Source organism: Pleuronectes platessa, chromosome 5, assembly GCF_947347685.1.
Source record: "Pleuronectes platessa chromosome 5, fPlePla1.1, whole genome shotgun sequence".
NCBI classification, from domain to species: domain Eukaryota; kingdom Metazoa; phylum Chordata; class Actinopteri; order Pleuronectiformes; family Pleuronectidae; genus Pleuronectes; species Pleuronectes platessa.
Window position 1 is genome coordinate 9,095,776 of NC_070630.1, and position 26,225 is coordinate 9,122,000.

Consider the following 26,225-nt stretch of genomic DNA (forward strand, 5'->3'; position numbering starts at 1 on the left):
TTTAACACAGTTTGGAGCTTTGATATAGGTCAGTTGATTGACAGAATATTTATCTGCAACTGATTTCATGTTAGCGGCTTCCAGCTCCTCAAATTTAAGGTTTTGCTGCTGCTCCGATTATCTCCCTTGAATCTTAATTCTTTCATATTTTGTATTCAGTGTGAAAATATGTGATATTTTTCTATTTTCTTACATTTCATTTCAGATCACTTCCTTTCTCCTCACATGTGCTCTTCCACTTCCAAAGCATTTGGCACTTGTTCCTGCTTGTTCCAGCCTTTCTGAATGAAACAAGTGTGATGGGTTTCCCCTGGCATGTGTGAGTGTGAGAAGTGTGTGCATGTGTGTGCATGTAGTGTGTGTTAGTGGGGGGGTTTTGGGGTGTTGGTGGTGAGAGATGAGAGTGGGGGAGAGAGGGAGAGAGAGAGAGAGAGAGAGAGAGAGAGAGAGAGAGAGAGAGAGAGAGAGACGAAGGGGAGTAGGAGGGGGGGGGGGGCGAATTGTGAGACGAGTTTAAAGAAAATGGGCGGGATGGGAGGGGGTGGGGGGTTCCTGTGTGTGTGTGTGTGTGTGTGTGTGTGTGGTTGCTTGTGTGTGTGTGTGTGTGTGTGTGTGTGTGCAGGAAGGGGGGGGGGGGGGGGGGGGGGCGGAGCTGCAGACACCACCCCCCGCCCTCGCTCCTCTCTGTGCCCCTCGCAATTACCTGTTTCACCAGAATTGACGCGAGCGCGAGTTGGAGCACATGCCACGTTGAGAGAAAACTGAACTGAACTGAATCTTTTTTGTTTCCTACACTCGCAAAGGACCGACTCCATTCCGAATCCAGCTCTCAAGTAGAAAGAGAGAGAAAGTCCAGCAGGTGACCAGCGAACCTTTCTGAAGACCAAACAGCAGCCGCCGAGGATCTGAGACACTCCGCGAGGATGCACTTGTTGTCCGCCAGCCGCGTGTGCGCCCTCCTCATCACCGCTCTGCTCCAACGAGGTAAGCACCGTCCTCAGCCCCCGGCCACCGGCCACCGGCCAGCGGTGCGCTCCCGGCCGCTGGAGCCGCGGGCACCCAGGGGGAGGGGGGGGGGGGGGGAAGTCCCATCTGTCGCACGCAGGTGCCTCCATAAAAAAAACTTCGTGCCGGGTTATGGCCACCTCTCTGCGGGAGAAGTGGAGCCGGCGCGTCGCTGTTTTTAACTTATAAGTTAGTGAGCTGAAATATATCGTTTCTACTGTGGGTTTATTTCAAATGTGTGTTTTTATTTTGGCTGAATCACATGAATAGAAATAGAAGCGTCCCTCCCTTTCCTACCCACCCAACCCCCCCCCCCCCCCGCACAAAACCATTAGTTCACGTTTGCCATCTCCTCTTATAAACGATATATTACACATTGCTCACTTTCCCTCCTTGTGTTAAATGATCAAAATCATCTAAACTGAGCGTTGATTCTAAAAAGAAAATCCTCTTAAAGAGAACAATATGTTTCTTATGAGTCCACCAAGCCTCCAAAGGGTTTATTGTTCTATATAATGTGATCAATCCTTGCTCATACCTCAAAAAAAGTGATTTTTCTGTTTATAAACTGCTTTTATGAGACATCAGATTTGGTCCATTGTGCTACCCCCCCCCCCCCCCCCCCCCCTCTCTCTTTTTACCCCTCACAAGATGGGAGAGGCAGTGAGGCATCATCACCCAGTCCTCACATGCGCTCATGCCATGATGTCATCATGATGCCCCTCTTTTTTGTATGTGCCCCCCCCCACACACTGTTAACGCAAGCTGTGGAGCAGAATGATGCTGCTGTGCACATCCTGTCTGATTTATTGTAATTATGGGCTGCCTGTTGGGTGGGGAAAGCGCTCCTGACGGGCTCCCTCTTGTAATTACACATTGGATGGGAGTCATTTTTTTGATGTGGGCAGTTGTAATGGTTCGTAGAAGTGAACGCTTCCAAGTTCCAGCAAAGACCTGTGGTTCCCTGGCTATGATGTGCACAGCAACTTGGCCCCAAGTACTGATTTAAAAATACACTTTGAAAAACAGACGGTGGCTGTCTGAAAAAGTTGAAACAAGAGCAAAGGAGGCTTTTTTCTTATTTTTTTGGGGGGGGTTCTTAATTCTGCTCTTTGTATTTGATGCAGACTAGACTCGAGCCTTTCTGTGGTTTTCCTTTTTGTCTGCTCCCCCTCAGGCCAACAGGTACCAGCGCCATGTGCTCACATCACTCAGCCAGGCCATTAAGCAAAGCTGCACCGGAGCTCAGAGCACTCCCTTGGATAGGAGAGGGGCGGAGAGGTTGATCCCACTGTACTCCCTTCCACCATGTCACACTACAGTGGCGCCTGTTGTTGTAAATTAACACCGTGCAGCACCTCTCAGTCAGGCGCAGGTGGTTTATTTGCGAGGAAACGAATGGCCCTTTTAAGGTGCCTTTTTACGCCGGCGTGCTGCTGCAGTGCCGTGTACTTGAGAGCAGGGGAGAGGGCAGTGTGTTGGTGTTGAGGTCCAGAGTTTATGGTTGCCCTCACTGCTGTTTGTTTAGCAGACATGCTGCCTGAGGTAATGGTCGGAACGTGTGCTCACAACAGATGGTCGGACAATGATGGACGAGAAGTGAACCGTGTGAGGTTGTTCTTGAGTTCCAAGAAATCACTAATATTCCTCGTTCTTTGCCAATTTTCCCCATTATGGAAAAAAAAAGAAATTCCGGACTGAAGGCTTTTTATTGAGTTTTAGATTTGCAATAAAAACTGCATTGATACTCGTAATAAAAACAGGCCTGTGTTTATTATATCTGAACAGATGAAAAAGCAACAGCCCCAGGGGCTCCAGTGTTAAAGGCTGAGCCGCGCGGCCACAACCAGAGAGAACAGAAAAACAGAGGCCTGAACTAGTCTAAGAACAAACAGTCTGGAAAAAAAGATGCCTCTGTTTTTTTGTTCACTCCCTTGTCTCCACCCTTCCCCCACCACCACCACCACCACCACCCACACACCGCCCCCCTCCTGAACAGACTCACGGCGCTCGGTGTCACAGCTGGTATTACTTGTCAAGCAAGTGGGGCTCTCCCTTTTGCTAATGGGCTAATCTCCCGCATGGGTCACCCAATTTCACCTGAGAGAGATTCACCCTCCTCTCTATCATCCTAAACTAGGTTACGTCCAGACTTGCCTCATTAATGCTGTGCGGCTAATGCACAGGAACAAGAAGGAGCCGCTGTAATTGTATGTTGTGGTGATCTTCAAGATTTTGTACAACTGGGTATTTGAGGGCTGGTGCGTGTCCAGTCTCGCTTGAAGCAGGTTTTTCCTCTTGATGTTTGAAGACTGCTGGTGGCTGTTACCTCTTTGAAGAGACATTTCTTTGTGACTTGCACAGTATTGTATCCCTTCATGCAAAATTCAGTTGCAGCCACGAGAAGTATGGCAACTCAACTGAAACATGGCTTTGAATGAAAATGCTGCATCTGTACAAAACTTTGTGCCGTCGCTTTAACACTTTCCCTCAAAGTGTTTGTGCGTTCATCAACTTTAGAAAAACGGCTAGTTTCGCAAACTGTCGAACGCAGTGGGGTTTTTTTTTGTACAAGGGTGAAAACACGAGGAAAGAGGAGAAGCTGCAGTCTTTAAATAATTAAGTTCAACCTCAAAACATATGTTATCTGACTGACAAGGTCTGAAACTGGTGAAATGAACAAACCATGTCCTAATCCACATAGCCCCCCCTGGCTTTTTACAACAGGAATGCCTGAAATGGCCTCAAAGGTGACATCGATGTGTGTCATTATCTTCTGGATGCTCAGCTCAAATTTTGCAGATCATAAAATCTCTGAAAAGGCTCCCTCGGTCCTTTGCGTTGAGCGAAACTATGAAGTGCTTTCTTCTCTAGTATTACACAGATTGTTTCCTTGTGTGTGTGAGAAACGACCTCGGTATTGGGCAGACAGAGAGACAGATGCCATCACTCAACCAGGAATCACATAGCGAGAGGGATGGAAGAAAGAAGCAGATGTTGGGCAAGGAGGATTAAGTTTGCATGTGCTCGTTTGTGTGCATTATCGGCTCCCAGGGCCTCGATTGGAATAACAAGTGAGCGGTAATGTGAGCAGACGGGCCGAGGTGCTGCTGATTGAACGGGAGAAAGGGGGACACTTTTGCCGGCTCCTTAGGCAAAGCGAACCCGCTCAGGCAGCCGAGGTTGTACTGTAAATTAAGTCAGCATTAGGGTGGGGCAGCCCAGTGTCACTTCCCATCAGGGGGTGCAGAATTCCTCCAAGTGCCCCTGGAAGCAGCAGCACTTTAAAGCCTAGATGTCAGCTTCAACTTTAATTAACTACTAACATCAGAATTATAGCTGTAAATTACAACTAAGGGGAAATAGAGAGATGGAACTTGTGGGTGATGTTAAGCGAGGATAAATAAATAACCTTGAGTGATGATAAAATTAAAACATGGCCATTACATAATCTGTTATGCAGCACAAAACGAGAAAAGATAGCGAGTAGTGCAAATCTAGCATTTGGGTAATTTCATACAAGAGTCGATCAGTAACCTGCTTCCCATCTTTACAGTTTCAAAAAAGACAGCAGGCCAATGCATCAGCTTGTCCCCAGAGACATGATGCTTATAACATATGCATATTTATACCATATGGTATGGTGCCTGAAATACACTAGACCTCAAATTAAATCTAGATTAATCAGTCGTCTGACAATATGCAAATAAGGAGCCAGAAGCACTCCATTAAACTGTAATTCTGATCAGTAACTGGGTTTAATATAGATATGCATTACTGGTTTCTTTCTTCTTTTGTCTGCCCTGCATCCATCTCACAGTGGGCTCACCATCCACCCACCCACTACCCCCACCCCTACGTACTCTTCCGGTTTCTCTCCACCCCCGGCAGATCTCTGAACAGGTGGAGGAGTGTTGTTTTTTAGGGCCGTGCAGGGGGGCAAGTGTCTCTTTATGGCTCCTGTTTGTTAGTGCAGTTGTTGTAAGAAAAGCTGTGTGTTCCCATCATTCACATTCAGCTAAATGATCTTTACCTTAACATTTGATTAAAACTTTTAAAAGAGGTTTGTTTGTTTGTTAAGCACCAAAGCAGTTTCTTCCAATGGACTCGCCAATGGACCGCACTCCTTCGATCTAAACTACCTTTAGATTGAATGTAGTGGGACAGCAGTGAAGAAATATGAGCCACCACAGGAACATGCTGAGTTTCCTCCATGTCGGAGGGAGCAATTCCTGTACTGCCGGCTCACTGAGTGGGGAGATGTATGAGTGGCCTCACCTTCAGAAAATGAAAAGGACCTGTATGGCAAAAGTAATCACTCTCAGGCAATGACTCAATGGGAAAATGGTCTTTTGTTTGGCTTTGACGGTTTTACACACAGAATTATCAGTAACATGGCAGCAATTGAATCTTAATTACACTTTAGTGATTGGCTTGTCCCAGTTTTGGACCAAGAGTGTGAGGTATGTTCAGTTTTTATAATCTCTGCTAAAACTAACCCTTCAGCTGTCCATTTAGTTTTTGTCTAATTTGCCCTGCAGGTTGAATTCAGCACTTTAATGACGTCTGGTGCAAGTTGTTCTGCAGTTTATTTAGACTGAGGTGAGACCATTTTAAAGCAGACGTAGGCTTTACACTGTGTTTCCAAACATCTCCCTCGCCTGTTTCTTACTTTCCTCATTTTGCACAGAGGTTCCTCGCTCCGCTGTGCAAAATAATGGTTTATTTGTTATCCAAGGGGGAGGGACCAGAGTGCTATTGTTTCAGCCATAAAGAAAGGCTTAACAACAGGAGAGAGAGATGACTGTGCTATGCAGTCGTGCTCCTTTCTTTATGCAGGAATACCCCCATTGAAATGCATGAAGGTATCCTTGGTTTTGGTGAAAGTCCAACGGCACTCTGAAATTCGGCAGCCCTTGTTTCAGGGACAAAAAAGTGAGGTTGTTTCTGCCTTTTGTCATTGACGCAGCCCCCGGCTTTCACTGCTCTCCTGCGGACTCCCGCCGACTACATTGTGAGGCCGGCTCCTTTTAAACAAATGAATGTATGATAGTGACTTCTTGCTCCTGCTCCTCTCTTTGTCATTAATATGGAACAGCACACGCCCCTTCGGAGGGGGCACGGAGGAGCTGCTGCCGGTCCCCTCACTTCACATGAGCAACTGGAGTGTTGGTGGGGGGGGGGCCTCGCTCCTCCATATGAAAAGCCCGTGGCCACACCCATATTTAACAAGGCCCGGATCTTTGTTCGAATCCTCCATTAGAGACATTGCTCTGTTTTAATGAATTCTCCCCCGTTAACTGTGATGGTAATCATTTCTCCCCAGAGAATATTTAAGGAAAAGCGTGAAGGGGTTACATGTGTATGGAAATCCATTGGTCCTTATGTCCCCTTTGTTTTTGTTAGTTACATTTAACTAACTTCTTTTTCTCATTATAATGTATCTCAAGGACAAAGCAGTAACACTGTTCACACCGCTGACAGCCGAGTGTCTCCGCATGGGAGCAGCAGCACCAGCAGGGGCTCCATCTGACCCTTATAGAGGGTCAGCAGTGAACCTCTGATATTTATGCCTTCACTCCCATAAAGTCATTATTTCTGCGCATTTATGAGAGTCAAGTGGCGAGACAGGAGGTGGCTATTGTATTAAACCTTTGTATTGACTTTGTCGGAGGCTCATAGTTGTCGGCCGGGGTTGACACAGCTTTTATGCAAGAGGGTGAACATTCATTTCCAGCCTCCGGCCACAACAACATGACACAGAGTTTTGTATTTCCCGTTCGTCTCTGAATCAGCCTCTGTTGCATCCGAATCCTTCGCAATACTGAGATGACGCTCTATTCATTCGGCAATTTTTCACTCTTGAAACGTTGCGCTGCTCCCTGTTATGTCTTGTGTTGGGAAATCAACAGAATGGTCCTGTGTCTCCGTTTGACCTCATCTTTCACATTCTTGCCATTTTTAAAGTTGTTTCCTTTGTGTTGTGCTGAAGTCCACCACTCCTCCTTCATGGGCTGCAGCAGCCGGTTGCAGTGCCTCGAGCTATCTTTGATTACATGCTGCTTTGGCTGAACTTGCACAAGACAGTAGTTCTCATTCAGGGAGACTCTCTTTTCACAGGGGATACCAAGAGTATATTTCTGATTGGAATTAAACGCCTGTCAGTCAGTTAGTGTCTAAATAAGAAACAGGATTGATGTTTCCATGGTGGTCCTCCTGCCTCTTAAGGTCATCTATGCTCTCGGGGCTACCCATTAACTTCTCCAGAAGTCTAAAACATGCTCTTGTAAAAACTAAATAGATCTAATTTTTAAATAACAACAGGTAGTTATTTTCTTACCATGTGAGTTATATATTTTAAGTACAAGTCTCCTTTACTTGATTTCAAACTGCTCTATGTATGAGATTCCTAATCAGGGGTTCATCTAAAGTTGCAAGTACGTGGAGAGACTGTGGAGCAGCCCAACTCATTTGAAAAAAGTCCGAAATTATTATTTAACATCTTCACAAATGTGTGCTGAGGAGGAAAATAATTATTCACATCTTATAACAAATTGGTTTGATGCTGCTCTGGGTGACTTGATGAATTGAATTTATTAATATATTTATAAAGAACCAGTAAGTAAAGAGCTACAACAACAGGCGGATGACACAGCTCACACCTCCCACTAACCTGAGTCAGGCTTAACACCCCACTGTCATGTGATAAAGCTACTAATGGATAAATGGTAGGGCTGGGAGATGAGGCAATAAATTATATCAAGACAAAACATTTAATGTAAGCAGATATCGATTAACTAGCACAGTAAATGTCACAAAATCATTATGTTTTTGGTTTAAAGAATAATTTTTGTTCCAGAGTGAAGGTTGAGGTTTTATACTCTTGCTTTCGATAAAAAATGTATTGATACATTTTGATTGTCCAGCCCTGATAACAGGTTTATGTGGAGGGAATTTGTATTTAATTCCCTGGTGAGGTAATAAACCATCAGACTGATCAATTCAATGATATCAAAGTATTTAATTAATGTATCAAGAAACAATTTACAGAGAATAGATTTGAACACAAACAGAGTCACTGACCCAACACTTGGCCAAGTTGGACAGAATCCTCAACACCACTGCAGGTATCAAGGGTCTGACAAAGGGCGAGGGGTGATGTGCCAGCTTTTATGCACGGCTCAAGGGTTCACGTCATCCTTCGATATCGTGCAGGCAGGATGTGTCCAGTGGTCAGACTTTGTCAGAGAAGGGGCAAAATGCCCTCCTCTCTCCTGAGTCTATAGACATTGGGCAGAACATCAAATAGTCACAAGGACATTTAGGCTCAAACTAACTAACGGGTCAATCCAACTGAACTTTGAGCATAGCTGTCAGGACAGGAGGATCTGTTACATTTCAGAAGAGGACAGTGGGATTCAATATTTTCCATGACAGTTTATATAATGAGAGAGGATATATTCTTAAAACAATAAGCACGTGATACAGCTAAAAGTAAATAGTTAAAATGAATGAATTAAAGGTGATAGAAATAGAAAAGCTGAAATATGTCGCTAAAAGCCAACACTTGAAATAGTTAATGAAATATTAGATATAGGGTTTTTTCATCAAACATGTAAAAAGTGTGAGTACTCTCTACTTTCTTGCTTAACACACACATTCTCCTCTTTAGTTACAAAAATCAATAAATCAATATCTCTCACTCCACTTTGAAAGCCAAAGACACTTTCAAGCCCCCGGTCCTTGGACGGGTACGATTTCCATCCTGGCCTCGGGGCATCTTCTTCCTAATGTGCAGCTTCATGGAAAAAAGTTTTTAAAAAACACATGATTAATTGAGAAGACATGTTATCTTCACTACAGATGAAACTGTTACTCAAATCTGTCTAGTTGCGAGCTGAACTTCACCAGCAGCAGCTGCACTGTTTCCTCAGAATCCACCTCAGTACTTATTCAAAGAAGTCAAGCGGTGGCTGCTTGCATGGTGATTACCGCCGCTAGCAGCAATGCTCTGGCTAATGCATGACTTGTGGATGTGTTAGATGTCTCCTGATAAGGCGCTCTGCTTGGCTGTTAAGTATTCCGCTGTCCCTCTGCCAGACTTCACGATGAGGGCGAAGAGATGCTTGTCTGGTAATTGGATGCAATACTTAATTTTCTAATAGGACGTCTTAGGTCAAGTAGCCCCGTGTTCCCGGGGAGAGTTTCTAGGCATTACACATCCCATTGATGCAATTTAAATAACGACTTTTGTTCTGACTTATCCACTTAGTACAAATAGTATGCCTTTTTTTTACTCCGGCTCCACTGCAGTGCGGTTGCATAAGGAAAATAGCAAACTCCCAGGCTGCCTGTCTACCTGATGCCCTTGTCACATCAAACTGTCTGGCCTATAGAGCGAGGACATTATTAAATGAACTTTGCGGTGTTTAATTTTGAGCTATGAAGATGCCATAACCCATTATGGTACCGTTCAGTCCCCCATTTACGCAAGTATTAGATACGGAGGAGAGGACACATCATTTCCTCATATAATGATTATGATTTCATTTGAATGTGCAGGGTCAAGCAGCAAAAAAATGTGACAGTGAAAAATGAGCAGTCATTTCCTCTAGTGAGTGTGAAGGCGGAGACTTTAAGGGTAAAGCTACCTGGATGTTTTGACTCTCTTTCTGAGGAAATCTCAGGATTACCTGACTCATTGTGGAGGGCTTGCCACAGCACGCTTATCTAAACACACCAACACACCAAACTAAGACAAGATCACAGTTTGCCACCATGAGGATATTTGTTCAGACTATAATGTCTCCCTGAGCGTTTTTTCTAATAATTAGACAACTTTGTTACCTTCCCGCTCAGGGTGGCATTTCTTCTCATATCATGCTTGGATGAACATATTTCCTTTTGCTCTCAGTAATGTTTTGTGTTTCTCTCATCTCATTTCATTATATCTATAAATATACATGTTGTTTTAAAAAAACTGGGAACACTGAGTGCAGGTGAGGAAATAGTTCTTTAGAGGTAATTCTTCCCTCCCTGGCTCTGTTTGCAGTCAGTATGTTTGTGAAATTTTGCTGAGAGCTTTTAATGAACCATAAAACAAGACTACGTTTTTTTTTACAGACTGAAACCTGAAATCAGCATATGGCAAACGGCATATTCAGATTGTACCCAGTCTCATCTGAGAAAGTCTGGACAGTGAAAAACCACAAGAAAAGCTATTTCTTACAAATCAGAACCAAACCACATTGGAAGTGCTTTGAAACGTGATTCCACTTCTGACACATCTGATTCTCTGCAGATGCCTCTCAGTCCAGATGCTCTGGCTGTTTGGATTTCAAACTGCTTTTGATGCACTGACAACGAGACTCGGGTCAAATCCAGTTTGACAGTAGCTTCTTAAGCAAACCGTCTATACAACAGCAAATCATACAGATAGGTCGGTGATATCTGGGCACACAAATCCAATCTAATCACAGCTCGCAGTGTGGACGGTCCTCAGCATCTGTTCTGAGAAACAAATCTGATTAAAGCCCTAAGGCTCACTTTTGCATATGGAAAGAGGTACGTCAGTTTCAGACAATGTCACCATCACTGGCTGCCCACACATTTCTGAGTCCTTTAAGTTGGCATGGTTTTTATGTACCTCTTGATAATGGACTTCTTAAGAAAGATGCAGAATCAGGCATGTTGTAAAGTCTGTCCTTGTGCCGAGGTAAAGTAACGTTAGCATCTCCCAAAGTTTCTCCTCCAAAAGTTTTGCCATTTTTGAAATGTCTTCCTCGTGTCCTATGGTCATCTCTGTTTGAGCTATTGGCTACACTGCCCCCCTCGAATTTTGAGGTACTGCTCCATCTTGTCCATTTTTAGACTAAATGCAGAGATACAGAATGAAAGGCTAACATGCTGCTTTTAAGTAAGTGCTCATGTTATTGAGTCTAACTTCAAAGCTTCCTTAGATATAGAACTATCAGTATAGGATAAGGAGCTTCTACCCACACTGCTTCCTGTTTCAGACCTTTCAACATAAGAGTATGTTGCAATATGTTGAAAGTCATCATGATAGCATCATATCTTACATCATCCTGTAGTTGCAAGGACTTTTCACTCTGGACCAAAGTAGTGGACCAACTTCCATCCGCGTCTGTAGGCAAACTGCAAACTTGGCCAAAACTTTAACCGCATTCCATATTTGCAGGTACAATTTCCAATATATGTATTTTTTACATTTTATTTTGGCAGCGGAGGTGCTACAAATCATCAGTGGTGTTTTGTTCTATTGCAATTTATAGCTTTCACCCTCAGGCCCCTGTTTTTCCTTTTGTCTGACCCTGCAGTAGAAGCAGCTCGTCGCTCCAAAAGACTGCGAACACCACACTGACTCATTTTGCTCGAAGCGGGAAAGTATGTGCAGAACATTCCTATGGAGGCTTTTACTCCTGAGCTCTTGAGGCCACATTGTAGATATGGTGTAGATATCTTTCTCCGGTGGAGGAGGCACTGGTGCATTTTTACTTATTGACAGGTTTCTGTGTGTGAAATGGGATGTTTTCTCAGCTGCTCACAGTCGGGTAGATCTGCAGGGCTTCTCCTACTCTTGTTATGCATGTACCACACATGACAAGAAGCAGAGAGGTGGGGGGGGGGGGGGGGGTAGAGATGTGCAGCACAGTGGTGGATGGTTAAAAGCACTTACCCTGATGTATGGCTTCTCCTCATGCCATGATGGAAGAAAGGAAAATGTAATAGCCACTACTAATGAAATTATTGGGCCTTACAGGACGTGTGCATCCAAGATGACAGTGACTCATGCCAAATTACATAAACCGAGAAGGGTTATCTCATCCTACAGAAACAAAAAGGCCTAATAAAAGAGTCAGAATGGGTTTATCGTGGCAGTTTTATTTGCCATGTTTCTTTGAGAAAGGGGGATGGGGGGGGGGGTAACACCATTAGTGACCTTGCTTTGGCAAAAGATAAAATGTCTTTTGTTTATGCTCACTTCACATTAGCAAATTCTTGCCATTTTATTGACTACACAGATTCATCATCCTGCAAAGCCAGCCTGGCACCGTTCGGTGGCGTTCACACCAGTTTTCAGACAAATCGTGTTCCAAATCTGAAAGTTGTGTGAGGACTCAGCTGGTGTGACAGTGCATGTTAATGTCCAACCTTTCACAGCACTCCATCAAAGCAGACTCTGGTCTGCGGGTATTATATGTAAAACCACACAGATTTGATGTTCAAGCAGGTAGTTAATCCTTTGTGTGTATTATCTGCATTCCTCGTATTCCTCCCGCCGCTCTCTGCTCTGCTCAGCCGGCCGAGGCTTTAGGACCCCCCCAGAGCCAGAACCTGAAGCAGGACACAATTCGAAACCGTCATGCCCTCCTAATACCAACCAGGCTGCTTGGCTTATTGGAATGGGAGGCACTGCCTGCTCTGTTTCTCAGTGAAGGGTTAGAAGGTCAGGTTTGTCATTATTAGTGCACAACAGCACACACAACTCTTTGCTCAACTAATGTGGAAGCATCAGCCGCGCTACTGCAATTACCAGATATGAGAGCTTCACAAGCCGTCATCTGCACAAAGGAAATATCTACATTTTCTGTTGTTTACAGCCTAACAAGGCATGTATTATTGACACTGGAAGGTTCTGCTGCGCATTGAATTCAGACAATGATAAAACTAATTGCACATATTTCCATTTATCATGCCTCATGCAGCATCTAATGAAGCACTTTAAGATCGATAGGTGGATGCTTTCTTGTTTACCCACATAGCAAATGTGATGGGCCCTGGGCTGATTCATCTCCCTCCTTCTCCACAGCTCTGGTCAGGGCTAGCTGTGTTGTGTGGGTCTGTTACCACCAGCTCTGCTGTGTGTGCGGACAAGGATCCGTTTACCTGGAACAGGGTGTGTTGTGACAGCAGGTTTGATTGGTATCCTCAGGCACCAACGGCAACTCTAATATGGTCAAACAGATAATATTATAGTAAACACACACTGCTCCCCCAGGACCAATGGGCCTCAAACGTTCAAAGGATTTCCTATAGAGGCTGTTTGGAGCGGGGGGCCGAGGCCGGGCGGAGCCGCTTTTACAGGAGACAGCTCCTGTGGTGCAAACAGTCAGTCAGACACTTAGACTGCCTGGTAGATAGAAATGCAGGTACTAGAACAAGAAGCGGAATACTATTGAGTAAATAGTGGAATCTGTATCTGCCAGCTCGGTCAATATTTCAAAAACTGAAAATTAATCAAATTCACCAAATGTCTACCAGTAGGAGGATGCTTTTAGTCTGATGGTGTTCTGGACCTTTCCACCTTGACCCTGCTGCAGGGCTCTCTCTGTTCTCATAAATATAAAACAATACACTCAGCGTAAGGGGTTTGTCATGCGTCTTGGCTGCAACTAAGAATTATTTCCATCTCTTCATATTTCTGAGTGGGAGATGCCCATCACATGTTCCTCAGAGCATGCGCCTGCTTCATCTGGAAAAACAGTCCAGAACCTTAAAGATATTCAATTTGCAATGATGTAAAACAGAAAGAAAAAAAACGTTTAGCAGACATTTCTTCTTGATTAATGAATTCACTAATCAATAGAGAGCTGACGCGATTAGCCAATTAATCGATCGGTGGAAAGTGAATCACTGACAGCTTTGGTAATCGATACAAGATTTCTGTATTTCTAAAGCAAAAATGTCAATCAGTCCATTTCAAGCTTCTTTTGGGGACTTGGTTCTTTTCTCTCTTTTTTTATATCACCGACTTCTGGGCAGGCACACATCACCGTGTTCTCCGAGGAGTTGTGATGGCACTATTTCACTATTTCCTGACATTTCACAGACCAGATAAAAATAAGTCATTTGATGAGTCAGAAATGAAAATAATCCTTAGATGCAGCCCTAATGTTGTGTAGGAGTGAGCAATGAGTGTTGGTTTGACTTCAACAAATGATTAGTTTTATTACAAAATAATGTTTTAATTGAAAAAATATCCTTTTAATAATGAAGCAATTCATTATTGTTGTCAAGACAGTGTCAGTAGTTCAAGGTAAAGTCTTTGAATGGTTTGCTTCCTCTCACTAACAGCCCAGAGATCTCCCATGTATAGTTATATAAACCAGACAAACATTACTCTTAAGATGGAAGCAGTATCCTGTTTGACATTTTCAGTTAAAGTGAATTAGCTGATAAAATGGTTTATCATTTCCGGAGCCTGTCCAATTTATTGCTTGGCCTCCAAAAAATCGGACGTAATCAGCCTTTCACTGACATATTGTTGTCGGCTTTCAAATTCATGGTTTCAGATACAATGTGGAACAATTCTTTATTAAAATGTCCAAAAACAACCTGATCTATATTCAATATTTTTTTAAATTGTGTACACACATTATCCAAAATTGTTCCAACAATGTTCAACCTCTGAGAAATCCCCAGTGACATTTCATTTTGTCACCTTTTAATTTCGTCTCCACTTCTGGGTTAAGTGTCGTATGACAAAAGCCACACTGTTAGCCAGTTAGCCAGTCAGCAGTTTTTTCCTTCCACTGGTCTTATTGTCACTTGTAATGGATCTCTATGATTCGTTGCCATTTCCTGCTTAACCTGAATAAAACTTAACACATGATCTCATCCATGTACGTGATTTCTGCCTGAGGTAGATTTTCATATGCAAAAGGTGGTGAAGACAACCACTCCCAGGATCCCACACTGCTCAAAATAGATTTTTTGTTGTTGTACTGAGTGACACAGTTACTAAGTATCATATTGTACTTTTAAATGTAAAATATCAAGAGTCAGTAATAATTCCCAATTTTCTGCCAATATACTGGTATTCGAAAAATAGTTTATCCCCCGATATCGGTATCACCATCATCTCCCCAAAAGCCCATAAGGGTCCGTCTTGATTATCATTATTATAGTGACTAATCACCTAATCAATAAATGATTGCAGTACCAGGCTGTCTCTCTTCCTGTTTCTTCTTCTTGGCAGATGTTAGTGCTGAGGACCTTTTAGGCTAATAATACCACTGACTACAAATGATGTTCAATCTATAATCCAGAGAGCAGACACTTACCCTAAAAGTCGGTGCTGCTCTAGTTGGCCGGGCTGCTCCAGGCGAGCGAGGCTGGCAGCTTTATGGCCTGTGTGCAAAAAAACCCACCTGATACCTCCTGTCTGATGTGATACCACTTGAAGAGACCCGGTGAAACGACGAGGTGCTTTGATGTCAGCGAGGTTGTTTTGAATGTGTCGGGAATATTTTAAAGCTGCCTATTAAGACATGGTGCTGAACGGGGAGAGGGGGGGGGGGGGGGGGGGGGTGTGAAAACACTTTAAGAACTTGAAGATTCTCGCTTTAAACACTTCAGTAATTCAAAGAGCACCGTATTAATTAGTAAGAAGCATTACTCAGTGTTGGAGGCTCCATCTGGGGTGTCACGCCATCTGTTGCACCTCTTTAACCCTTGCACTTATTTTTATTAGAGCGTAAACATTTATTTACTTCTCAGTTTGACTGCAGTTTCCCCTCTAGATGTTAATTGGGAGTTTACTTGGATGTGCTGAGACCCCAAAGACTCAGACCATGAATTTGAGCAGCAGACGGTGTTTTCAGGACATGTTTTGCCTCCTATGTTCTTTTCCATCACACACCCGCGGCGTATATGATGGATTCTTCATGTATCCATGAAAAAAAAAAAAAAAATCAAAGTCTGCCTTGCCACTTGTCCCTAAAACAACTGGCAAAGAAAGAACGGAGGAGAAACAATCTTTGTATTTAAGATTCAGCTCAACTTTAGCTCCCATGAATTACTCTTAGAAATGTTCGAGCAGCTGAAAGATTAGCAGCATTCATTTTAAAGCCCGCGCGATTAGAAACAAGAGTTGTTGCACGCGGACGCCGGCTCATCACAAGGCATGAGTGAGCAGGACAAATTCAATAAAACCCGTAGGATGCTCCAGTTTAATCAAGTCTGAAGGCTCCTTGGCCTACGAGAGCGTTATCACATTTAAATGACTCTGAAAGAATTAAATGTAAATGAGTGGTTTCCAATCACATTAGCAGAATTAAGACTTAATTGGCCTCAGCCTTGCCATCCTTTGCACAAAAGCTGCATTTACATTTAACTCATAAGCAAGTTTAATGGGAATCCTTTCTTGGGTCCTCTTTGGTATTGAATTACTTCATCCTTTCATAGATCAGGTTATATCAGGTTATATCTTGTTTATATATATTAAATGTATATAGATACAGATCCTCCATCCATTTCTGGGGGCTATTAAATGTGGAAAAGGGTTTGATTGACCTGTCTCGGCAAATGTTGACTTTGTTCGAGGGAGCTCTCAGTCAGAATGATGATGTATGATTATTTGCAAATCTCCACTCTAATTAACACAAGCTTTATCTGCACAGCAGCGGGATTCAAGTAGGCAAAGCCCAGTTTTTCCATTTTAATAGCTGGAAATTATTTGATAATGCTCGCGGGCTGTGTCTATTTTTTCAGGGAAATTACTTTGAAGGGAGGGAGGGCGAGCGTTGATCCCTTCCATGATGGGAGTTTTTAAATTTTTAATTCTTACCTGAGACACGTTGTTATCGTGACATAGCGGCAAACGTGAAGATCCATCAGCGTCCAATCATGTCCGGTACTTAGAGGGAATATTAAAAATCTGTTCATTCATAAGCAAGACACTTGAGTGAGGTAATGTCAGCTCTTCTGGCTGGAGACATTAGGCACAGCGTTGCATTAGGATGGGTTAATGGATAAGTGGGAAGTGGTGTGGCCGTGCTTTGTTAATGGCCTAATGCTGCCTATAATGGCCCACCGTTAATGGAGGCTGTTGTTGGATGTTTAGTGTCGGGGCCGAGAGTTCGCCTATGATCTGGCCCCAAGTCTACCCACAGGCATCTCGCAAACCACCGAGCCCCTTGGGTTGCCTGGCCTGCGCCCCTCAAATACATAATTCACTACATAATGGACATGATTTCTGAGTGCACTTATACGACCTGATCACTCCGGCAGGCTGCTGTCTTAAGAGCAGCGCGTCCCCTCACCCATGCAGCTCATCTGCTGACACAATTTATGACATTTTTTAAAGAGGGGTTTTTACGGACGGCTTGTGTGGTTGAGTGTACCGAGCAGAACGTTTCAAAGACTAATGATTATGCCATAGGATCAATTTCTAGAAACCCTTATGGCAAGTCATTTAGCGTGATAATCACCCTTCTTGTAATGTGCCCTTATTCATCCCATCTGTCTCACCCGGCAGAGACAAATGCAGCAGAATGAGTCTGGGATTCTGCTCGAGGTTTAACACCTCACTTCACAACTTTTATTTAATTCAACTTTTAATTGGAGAAGGATCTTTCTAAACGAGTGTAAAGTGGTGAGAGCTCAACGGTTTAGCAGGTCGGGGTGTTGAACACAAAACAGTTTGAATAAATGATCGAATTTCAAATATAAAGTGGCAATTTTCCTTAGATATTCTACATAGAAGTTTGTCTATTTTCCTTCATAATGGAGCAGATGTGTTTCTAAGCCTTGTGGTAACATTTATTCAAACTCCCTTTTATCTCCAGTAACCGATAACCCCCCACAGATATTAGTTTTCAGAGCTTTGATGAAACTCAGCAGAACACTTTAAGCTAAATCAATGCTGGATTGTCTGCTTTGATTACACTGTCAGCATCTTTAGAGCAAGACAGTCATTAAAAGCAACTTGAACATCATTTATTAAAAAGCATCCGTCAATGGTCGCCTTTCAAAATCGTATATTGAATTCCCTCGTTCATCAAAGGGAAAGATGCAAGAGGTCTTTGAATCCGTTGCGGTTTTTCTTGTATTCTGTAAGTCTTTATGTCGCTTATTATCCGGCTTCAAAGCTCGAATGATAGTCAATTAATAATGATGCAGAAATTTGGATTGTTTGGCTCAGAGTGTTCCTGGGTGTGAGAGAAAAACACATCTAATGACGAAGAGGTTTTAGAAGTCGGAGCAGAGGCGGCCCGAGTTCTTCTTATTACCTTGTGCGATGGTTCAGTAATGGACAACATGACATCATGTTGAGATATTTCCATTTCAGCCTCGGTGATGATTAATGGAAAGCTTTACTATCTGAAGCATCAGCGGGAAACATCCGTTATTGTTATGCCAGTCCCTCGGGTTGTCCTCACCTAAACTTAAAGTTCTGCTCAAACACAAGCGTTTGTTTGTGGGGTTTTTCGATTTATATGTTGCAAAATAAAATAAAGAAGCCTCTTCCAACTTTGGCAGCAAACTTTGTTGTCATGACATTGGCCACGGTCAGAAAAATAAGTTTTGTAGACCTTTTAAGAGTTCCATCAAACATCACAACGTTTTGTATCTTTGTGCAATCAGCCATTAATTACACAAGTGGCTTTAAAACAACCAAAGGCAGAATAAGTATTTTCCCACTTGAGCCCCCTCCCCTGTCTTTCTTTGTGTTCTACTCTCAATCCCCGATGAGAGGCGGAAGCAGCAACCTGATCCCCTAGCAGCAGGTCTGCACAAGTTCTGAGGACTCCACAGAACGAGTCGGAAATCAGAGAAAATGGAGCCAGCATTTTCAGTCACAAGGCAACAATGGGGACCCGACAGGTGGGACTGCAGGCTATGCATTAGCCCTGTTCCCGCCTGCTGTTGTCTCCGGGTGTCTGTTGACCACACACGATGCGGCAAATGAACATTGTTTTCCTCGCCTGAGGGGGACAGAGCTATCTATATGTCTCTTTAGAAAAACACTGTTATTTATTTCACACTGGAAGCTGCATTTCACTTCTAGCGAGACGGGAGCGTGAGGCAGGCTGGGCTATTCATTGCTCAGGTACACTGAAGTGTAAAGCTGTACGAATCGCTCCTTTGTGCCTTTGCATTCTTATATTTGATCAAACCCTCTTCCATACACATTAGACTTCTTGTCCTTAATGACAAGCAGGATTAACATGTGTTCCGTGATTGGCTGTTCTGTTTGCCAGGCATGAACGGTATTGTGTGGCGTGGAAGCACAGTGGTCCATAAACGTGTCCCTGCTGCCGGGTTGAAGGAGGGCAGCCATTATGCGTAATAGACTCACACTAATAATATTGTGTGTTGGATACTCTGCATAATTCTCTATTTGCTGTTATTCCTCCACCTTAGTGATGCACAGGCTTGTTATGCCCCAAGGTGACAAATATGCCTCTGCACAGTCCCGACTGTTAAAATGTGGGGACTTCTTTTTTTTACTCTCGTTTTTTAAGGTTGTCATGTGTTCGACAAAAAACAAGTCAATTATAGAGCTGGAACTAATTTTCAATTAGCGCATTAGTCAATCAGCAAAAGCAATGCAGCTGTTTTGATAATGGAATGGTACATAATTTAATATTCAAGGGAAAGATTCCAGATTCCTTCATGTGAATGAGTTTGCTTTTTCTTTTTAACTGAAGTAATTACTCACAGATAAATATAATCAGTCAATAATTATAACTGCCTGTTTTAATCTGCCCACATACTATAGACGTATCAATCATCAGGTTTTGGACCAATGACTCAAAATCAACTTAATCACAAATATGTTTTCGCCATTTAATACATTTTTCCGGCTTTAACGTAGATCCTAAAAATAATCTTGCGCTATTTCAATGAGGACAATAACTTTTTATTAGTCTGGATGTCGGCGGTGGATGAATTCATTCAAGGCTTGATGTCAGAGCGATGTTTATTTGTTGAAGGAGAAATGTGAAAATAGAAAATGTGTCTGCTGTACTTGAGACTAATTTCTCATTTTAATATTGTTTCATTTCATGGCCGTGCGTAGGTTTAGTGCTGTATAATGTCAGATTATATCACAGGCTCTTTTTCATCTTAAAACTAATAAATGTTTTAGACTCTGGGCTACGTTTCTCATGAAACTCGGAGATAAGAATCCACAGAGAGTGAATCGCTTATTAAAAACTAAAAAAGAAAGACTAGACCGGATCAACTCAGCTGGACTAGAGAAAGAGCCTGTGGGGATATAGCTTCAGAAAATGAAACCTTTGTCCAAAGTCTTTTTCTTTATAAATGGACCATCTTTTGAGATTGATTCCCACTAAAAGACCCTCACTCCACCCTGAAGGTCAGAAAGACCCAGGGCCATGTCTTTAGGGTGTTGGGTAACTTTCAGAGCCTGGAAACAGATGGTGTGACATAAAGCGAGGCTTGGAAAAAGACTCTGAATCTACACGTCACACACTCTGCGCACATCATTTTACATAAAGTGGCCTTTGTCAATACCATCGTGCTTCAACAGGCTCATGCTTTATATTCACATCTGAGAAATAGATTTGTATTGCGACTGAGAACGTCATCTTATGCTTCAGAAAAAACATATGTCAATATTTTTCGGCCTTTCAGAAACAATAGTGTTCTGATAAGAAGAGCGTTGTGGTCATTTAAGCATGTTTTCTCTTAAGGTGGAACATAAAAGAAGATACTCAGCACAAACACTTTCTATGATGGTTCATATTTTTCTACATCTTTTTGCTGATTTTGTCTTGAATTTCTTTCCTCTATCGCTGGATTAATTAAACACTCTGTTCCACTGGTCCTGTCGCTATAAGAAAAGAATGTCCGATAAACACTTAATTGTCCAGTTTCTCGAAGATAAGAGAACACCCACTGTTTCAAAGCTAAATTCACCATTAAACAACATTTTATTCTTGGGTCAATATGGTAACTGTTTGCTGCAACTCTAACCAATTTAGGAAAAGCAACCAAACTAGGGGACATGTGTCTGTATCTAATTTCATTGCAAAGAACCTAAAGGCTCATGATTCTAATGTCAACTCCATAGATACAAGAAGAAACTGAGTCAACAAAGTCCTAAGGATCCATTGTTTACGCAACAAGCAAAACATCCTGATGATTGAATTAATAGTTGCTGGCATATTTAATTCTGGACCGACTATGTAACCAACAGAAAGTCATGGTCATCCAAAGAGCCAGGCTGCTGAAGAAAGAAGCTTCACACAAAAGAAAAAATACTACCAGCACCGTCCTTTTTACTGGGACGTACAGAACACAACACAGCCCAGTTTGTGTTAGGGTCACTCAGTTATGGTATTAGTATTTTCTGTAGCCGGCTCTCGACAGCCTGGCAAATAAATACGAGCTGATGCACTTAGTTTTTTGCGATAAAGACTCTGACAGGCAATTACAGCCGGCAAGAAGAAAGTCTGCTACTTTCGGTTTGGAACGACGCTCCAGCGGTTCAGCCTGCAACACAAAGAGAAGCCGCGTGAAAGAGATGTCGTGCACGTGCGCTGTCAGTTATCCATCTGTGACATGACTGCACCTCTTCCATCGAGAGAGACAGATGGAGACGGTGAGGATGAGGCTGTGTATGACAAAAAAGAAAAAACCCCTGCTCAGTGAGTTGTGATGGAACACTTCCATTTTAAATACACCCGTGTGCTCATCATAGTCGCTAACAAACGAGCTGAGAGCGACAGAGCTGACAACCCAGCAGCCTGAGGAACTCGAATGTTACTAAAAAGCTACGAGGAAGCGTCGTGGACCCCGAGTCTGAGAAATATCCTGAAACCTTCCCACTCCTCCCCACGTGACAGCGGCCCCTCTGTACCGCTGGTCGTCGGCTAATGAGAGACCGAGCTTATTAAATCACTGATCTCTTCTCGTTTCACATACTCGATGTGGCAAATCAAAATTCAGCACTTGTTTAATTATTAAAGCGAAGACGAGGACGAGGAGCAGAATGTCACGGGAGGTTAGGTTCTCTTTGATTTCCCGCTTCTTAGGCAAGCAGCGATCACTGAAAGAATCTCGCCTTTCCTCAAGCATTATTGATCTAGCTGAAATGGTTCTGGCTGCCCTCCCTTTACCGCGGGAGCGAGGCTATTTGCCATCAAGTCTTTGTGGACATGCGCCATGGGATCTCCATTCACTGCACAATCCTCATTTTCAGCACTTAATAAGTTTCGGGCTCCGTTTTCTTTGGGACGTTGCAGCTGAAAGGCTCACACACACACACGAGCACACACACACACACACACACACACTCACACACACTGACACACACACAAATGGGAGGGCGGAAAGGGAGCAAACAGGGATAGAGGAGAATAGTGTGGGGAGGTAGCTGATTTCCCTGGTGAGCGTATATATCTGAGCTGTCGTCACCTGTCTCTTCTCGGGGAAGAGGCGCCTTAATCAGGAACATGAAAGTGTCTCCTGTGGTGCTGCCTCCTGTCTCTGTCACTCGCCCGGCTATTACTCTATTTACCATCGCCAGGGTATTAGCTAATTTCTTTTTGTGTCCAGAATAGTGACTCTAAAATAAATGCAGGAGAATTGACAAAAGAGCAGCCAGAGACTGGATTCGTTCAATGATTTGAAGCAGCACACATGTGAGCCCCTGTTCCAACAGCTTAAAAACACATGCAACCTTGTTTCATCAGCCGCATACTTTATGACTTTAACTCATTATTTTGAAACTAATAACGTGTCAGAGGTCGAGAATAACACGTCTATGTGGCGTCACAAATGCTGTGCAACGGTTTTTCCTCTGCATTATATGTGCAATTAGTGATGATGGTCATTCTTTTTCTATTTAGACTTTGTCTTTGTGTAGTTTTGACTAGTTTTATAATCTCAGTTATCAATTTGACCCAAATCATCAGTTGACCCAAATCATCATTATCCAGTGTGACATTCTCTGCTGCTTCCAGACGTTCACCGCGGACATTAATTTATTCCATTTTCCAGAGCACACACTCAACAATGTGGGAATCAAAACAATAAGAAACTTTTTAATTCAAACTAAACACAACAGGTTAAACTGGGGCCACTACTCACCTTCCCTTCATCATATAGACAACTGCTATAGAGGAGATCGTCTTTATATGCTTTGTGTGTGAGTGTGTGTGTGTGTGTGTCTGTGAGTGTGTGCGTGCATGCGTTTGTCAATGCCAAGTCACACTGCTCACCTACTTTAGTTACGAAGGATTACCTTATCTCGGTGAGCAGCAGGAGCTTTGTCTTCTCCAACTCAACATGTGCGCTGGGTTCTCATTGTGTAACTGTGTAATCTGTGCAGATAAAACCTTTCCCTTAATACGGACTCTTTTAAAGTTTTCTGAGGGGCTGAACCCGGCTTTATTTGAATATTCAAAAACGTCTATTTGAATTTGAAATGTAAGGAGTCTATTATACAGGAGGAGCGATAACCTCTCCGACACTGCAGTGCTTGCGCTGTAACCTGAATATAACTGACTCTTGTTATTAAACAACTGCAGGCTTCAGCAGGCAAGGTTGTGTAGCTCCCGCTCTCTCTCTTCAGGAGTTCTATACGTCATGTGGACCTGGTTGCCAACGCAAGGCTGAAAAAGATACAATAAGGATGTTTACTTGACCATTAGAGTTTTTTGGCAGCAACACGCGCAGGTGCAGCAACCCAATCAAGCTGGTGACAGATTATTTCTGGCAACCAAAATATCTGTTACAATGAAATGTAGGAGTTTATTATCAAATTTGACACATGCAAAGCATGTGGCCACGTCCTGCTCAGGGAGCTCATTAACTGCCTCCTCTTAATGGATTCACAATGTCTCCATGCACTTTCCTTTTTTCCTCTGTCTGTCTGTGCACCAGAAACGTCTGGCTGGGGCCCATTCAAGCATGAGAGTCAGTTTCATTAGATTTACATTAGAAAGACAAAACAAGGCAGGGTGGGATGGCTGCATCAGCATACTGTGTCTGCACCGGCAGACTGCATTTGCATTTCATGTGGATCGGGCAGATTTACGCCCATTTCAGCATGACTGTTAAAGGCAGAAGCAGATTCACAGTTTGGCAAATGTACCGCTCAGAGTCTTGGGCCGTTTTCAGATATGAAAGTTATGGACCAAGGTTCATGTCTGTTTTCACAGCGGTTATTTTGGTTCAGACTAAACTGAAAATTCTGAAGGTTTACGTCATTAGACGCGTGGGAAACAAACTATTTCATGAATACAGCCAAGAAAATGGGCAAATATATGAAGTTGTTGACTGTTTATACTCAGATTTTAACTAAAGAAAAGAACCCTGGGAGCCTTTAATCCTTTTAATTTACTCTACACTGCCAGATAAAGAGATTTCAGGTGTGACAAATCGTGGACAATGGGAGGCATCAATGCAGTAAATACTTTTAATCGCACTTCACTTGACAGGTGACAGAGCTTTCATCCGTGTGTTCGGTGAAGAACTGCTAAAACTGTCAGCAGTGGAGATGTACTGAGGTTTGTTTTGTCCCATGCTGTCACTATTAAATGTCGCTGAGCCTTATTTAAATGCAGGGACCGTAACTGGGGGGGTGAAGTGCTGTGGTAGCGCTGTGTGTTTCTCAAACAGTTGTTATTGGGAGGGTTACACTGATTTGATTCTCACTTAAGCAGCTCCTGTGTCACGGATGTAACAGAGCTGTAGGCAGTAATAATAGTCATCAACACAGATGCAGCTCACACATTTTTTTTCCAAAATCCTGCCTCTGTGCTTGTAATTCTCCAGGTTTTTACCGCATCCATCAATCCAGCTCATTTTATACGGCTGTCACATTGAATTAGGAAAACTGTTTAAGTACTACAAATACCTAAACAGTATTCGGTTCAGTATACCCAGCAACAGCCACCTTTTTTTTTTAATTCTTTTAGATTTTTGGTAAATAAGAAAGGACACTCAGAATGGATGCTCCAAAATAAATGCTCTATATTTTTGTCTTATCTTATCTTATCTTATCTTATCTTGTAAGACAAAGCAAGATCTTTGGATGTGAACTAACTGTTCTGGATCAACCAGGATACAAATGCTGCCATCGTGGTGCCAGAGTCTGAGCAGTAGCGATAAGGGGATTGAGCCACGGTATCGAGGACCTGTCGATGCATCTGCTCAACCAATCGCGAGTCAATCTCAGCTGTCAATCAGGCTGTTTCAGCCTGTTTTGAAAGCCTCAAATAACCCAAAACCCAACTTACTTTAATGGTCCCATAGATAGAGATTGAGAATTGTGTCTTTTTCACTAATTTGCTGAGAGTCGGATGAGAAGATCGATATCGCTCTCATATCTGTTGTTGCAGCACAAATATTGAAACTGGGTAAACAGCTCGCTGGGCTCTGGCCCAACCATATTAAATCACAACTAGAGACAAACAAGATAGAGAGTTTTAATTAGGAGCCTTAAGAGGAGCTAGCAGGCAAATTTGGACGGTGCCAGTTTTCATACTTTTTATATTCTCATCTAATTCTCTGCAAGAGAAATAAGTGTATTTACCGTAATGCGAAACTGTTCCTTTTAAGTGAAAGCATCAGCCACAGGGTAAAGGAGTCACGTCAGTAATAGCGACAACTTAAAAAAAAGCCATATTAAAACATACAGCTGCCTGCCCTGTATAATAACACTTTATCAAACTGTTCAGACTCTGTGTTGTCTCTGAGTCGACAGCTCGTAAAGATGAGTGACAAGCGCCAGAGTGTAAACTTCAGTGTCGGGATCAGTCGGCAGCAAACCGTGTTGACTCCAGGCAAAGTCTTTTTATGTGTTTGTGTCTTTAGTAAAAACACAAGACAAGTACATGACTACCTTATGAACTTGTTTAATTGTCTTGATGTGGAAATGACGATAGACGACAGGAAGTCTTAACATGTGGGAAACTACACACAGTCAGAGCAGGGAGCAGATCTCAGTGCAGGCTGCGAGCTGTGAAAACACTCCTTCAGTTGGAAGTCTGTCCCAGTGCACACAATGGTAACCATAGTAAAAGTATTTACTTTCATTCAAAGTGGATTCAAATGAGCATCACGCACAAAAAAAATGAATTAACAGCCCCATCTTTGCACGGCTCTGACAAAACCTTGAAAAGTCTGAAGACTGAGAGAGGAGAGCAAAAGTAACATGACCTTATAGTTTGCAGCTGTTTTGTAATTTCAGGTCTGAAAGCACACAGAATATCACAGCATCTCTATTGTGTTGTTCTTTTTCTGTAAATACACCAACAATGTTTTGTCGGCGATTCAACGCACAGAAAACCGGCCGACCACTCCTTTGTCCTCGTCCACTTTGCTGAGCCGCTGATGTGCCGCTATGGACTTTAGCTGTCGGATGCTCCACACGCCCACTCGTGCGTGCACCTCAGCCTGAACCCTGAGAGGCTGAAATGTGAATGTGAATGTGAATACCA

The 26,225-nt window shown here is 43.0% G+C and overlaps 1 protein-coding gene across 1 annotated transcript in view; it reads left to right on the forward strand.

Annotated features, from left to right (window-relative positions):
* Positions 1–681: 681 nt before the first annotated feature.
* The window catches only part of LOC128440413 (CD166 antigen homolog A), a 39,199-nt gene continuing 13,655 nt past the window's right edge, over positions 682–26,225 (forward strand). Inside the window, exon 1 of the mRNA XM_053423110.1 lies at positions 682–984. Within this exon, the coding sequence (XP_053279085.1) occupies positions 924–984 (61 nt within the window). The 5' untranslated portion in view covers positions 682–923. The remainder of the gene's footprint in view (positions 985–26,225) is intronic.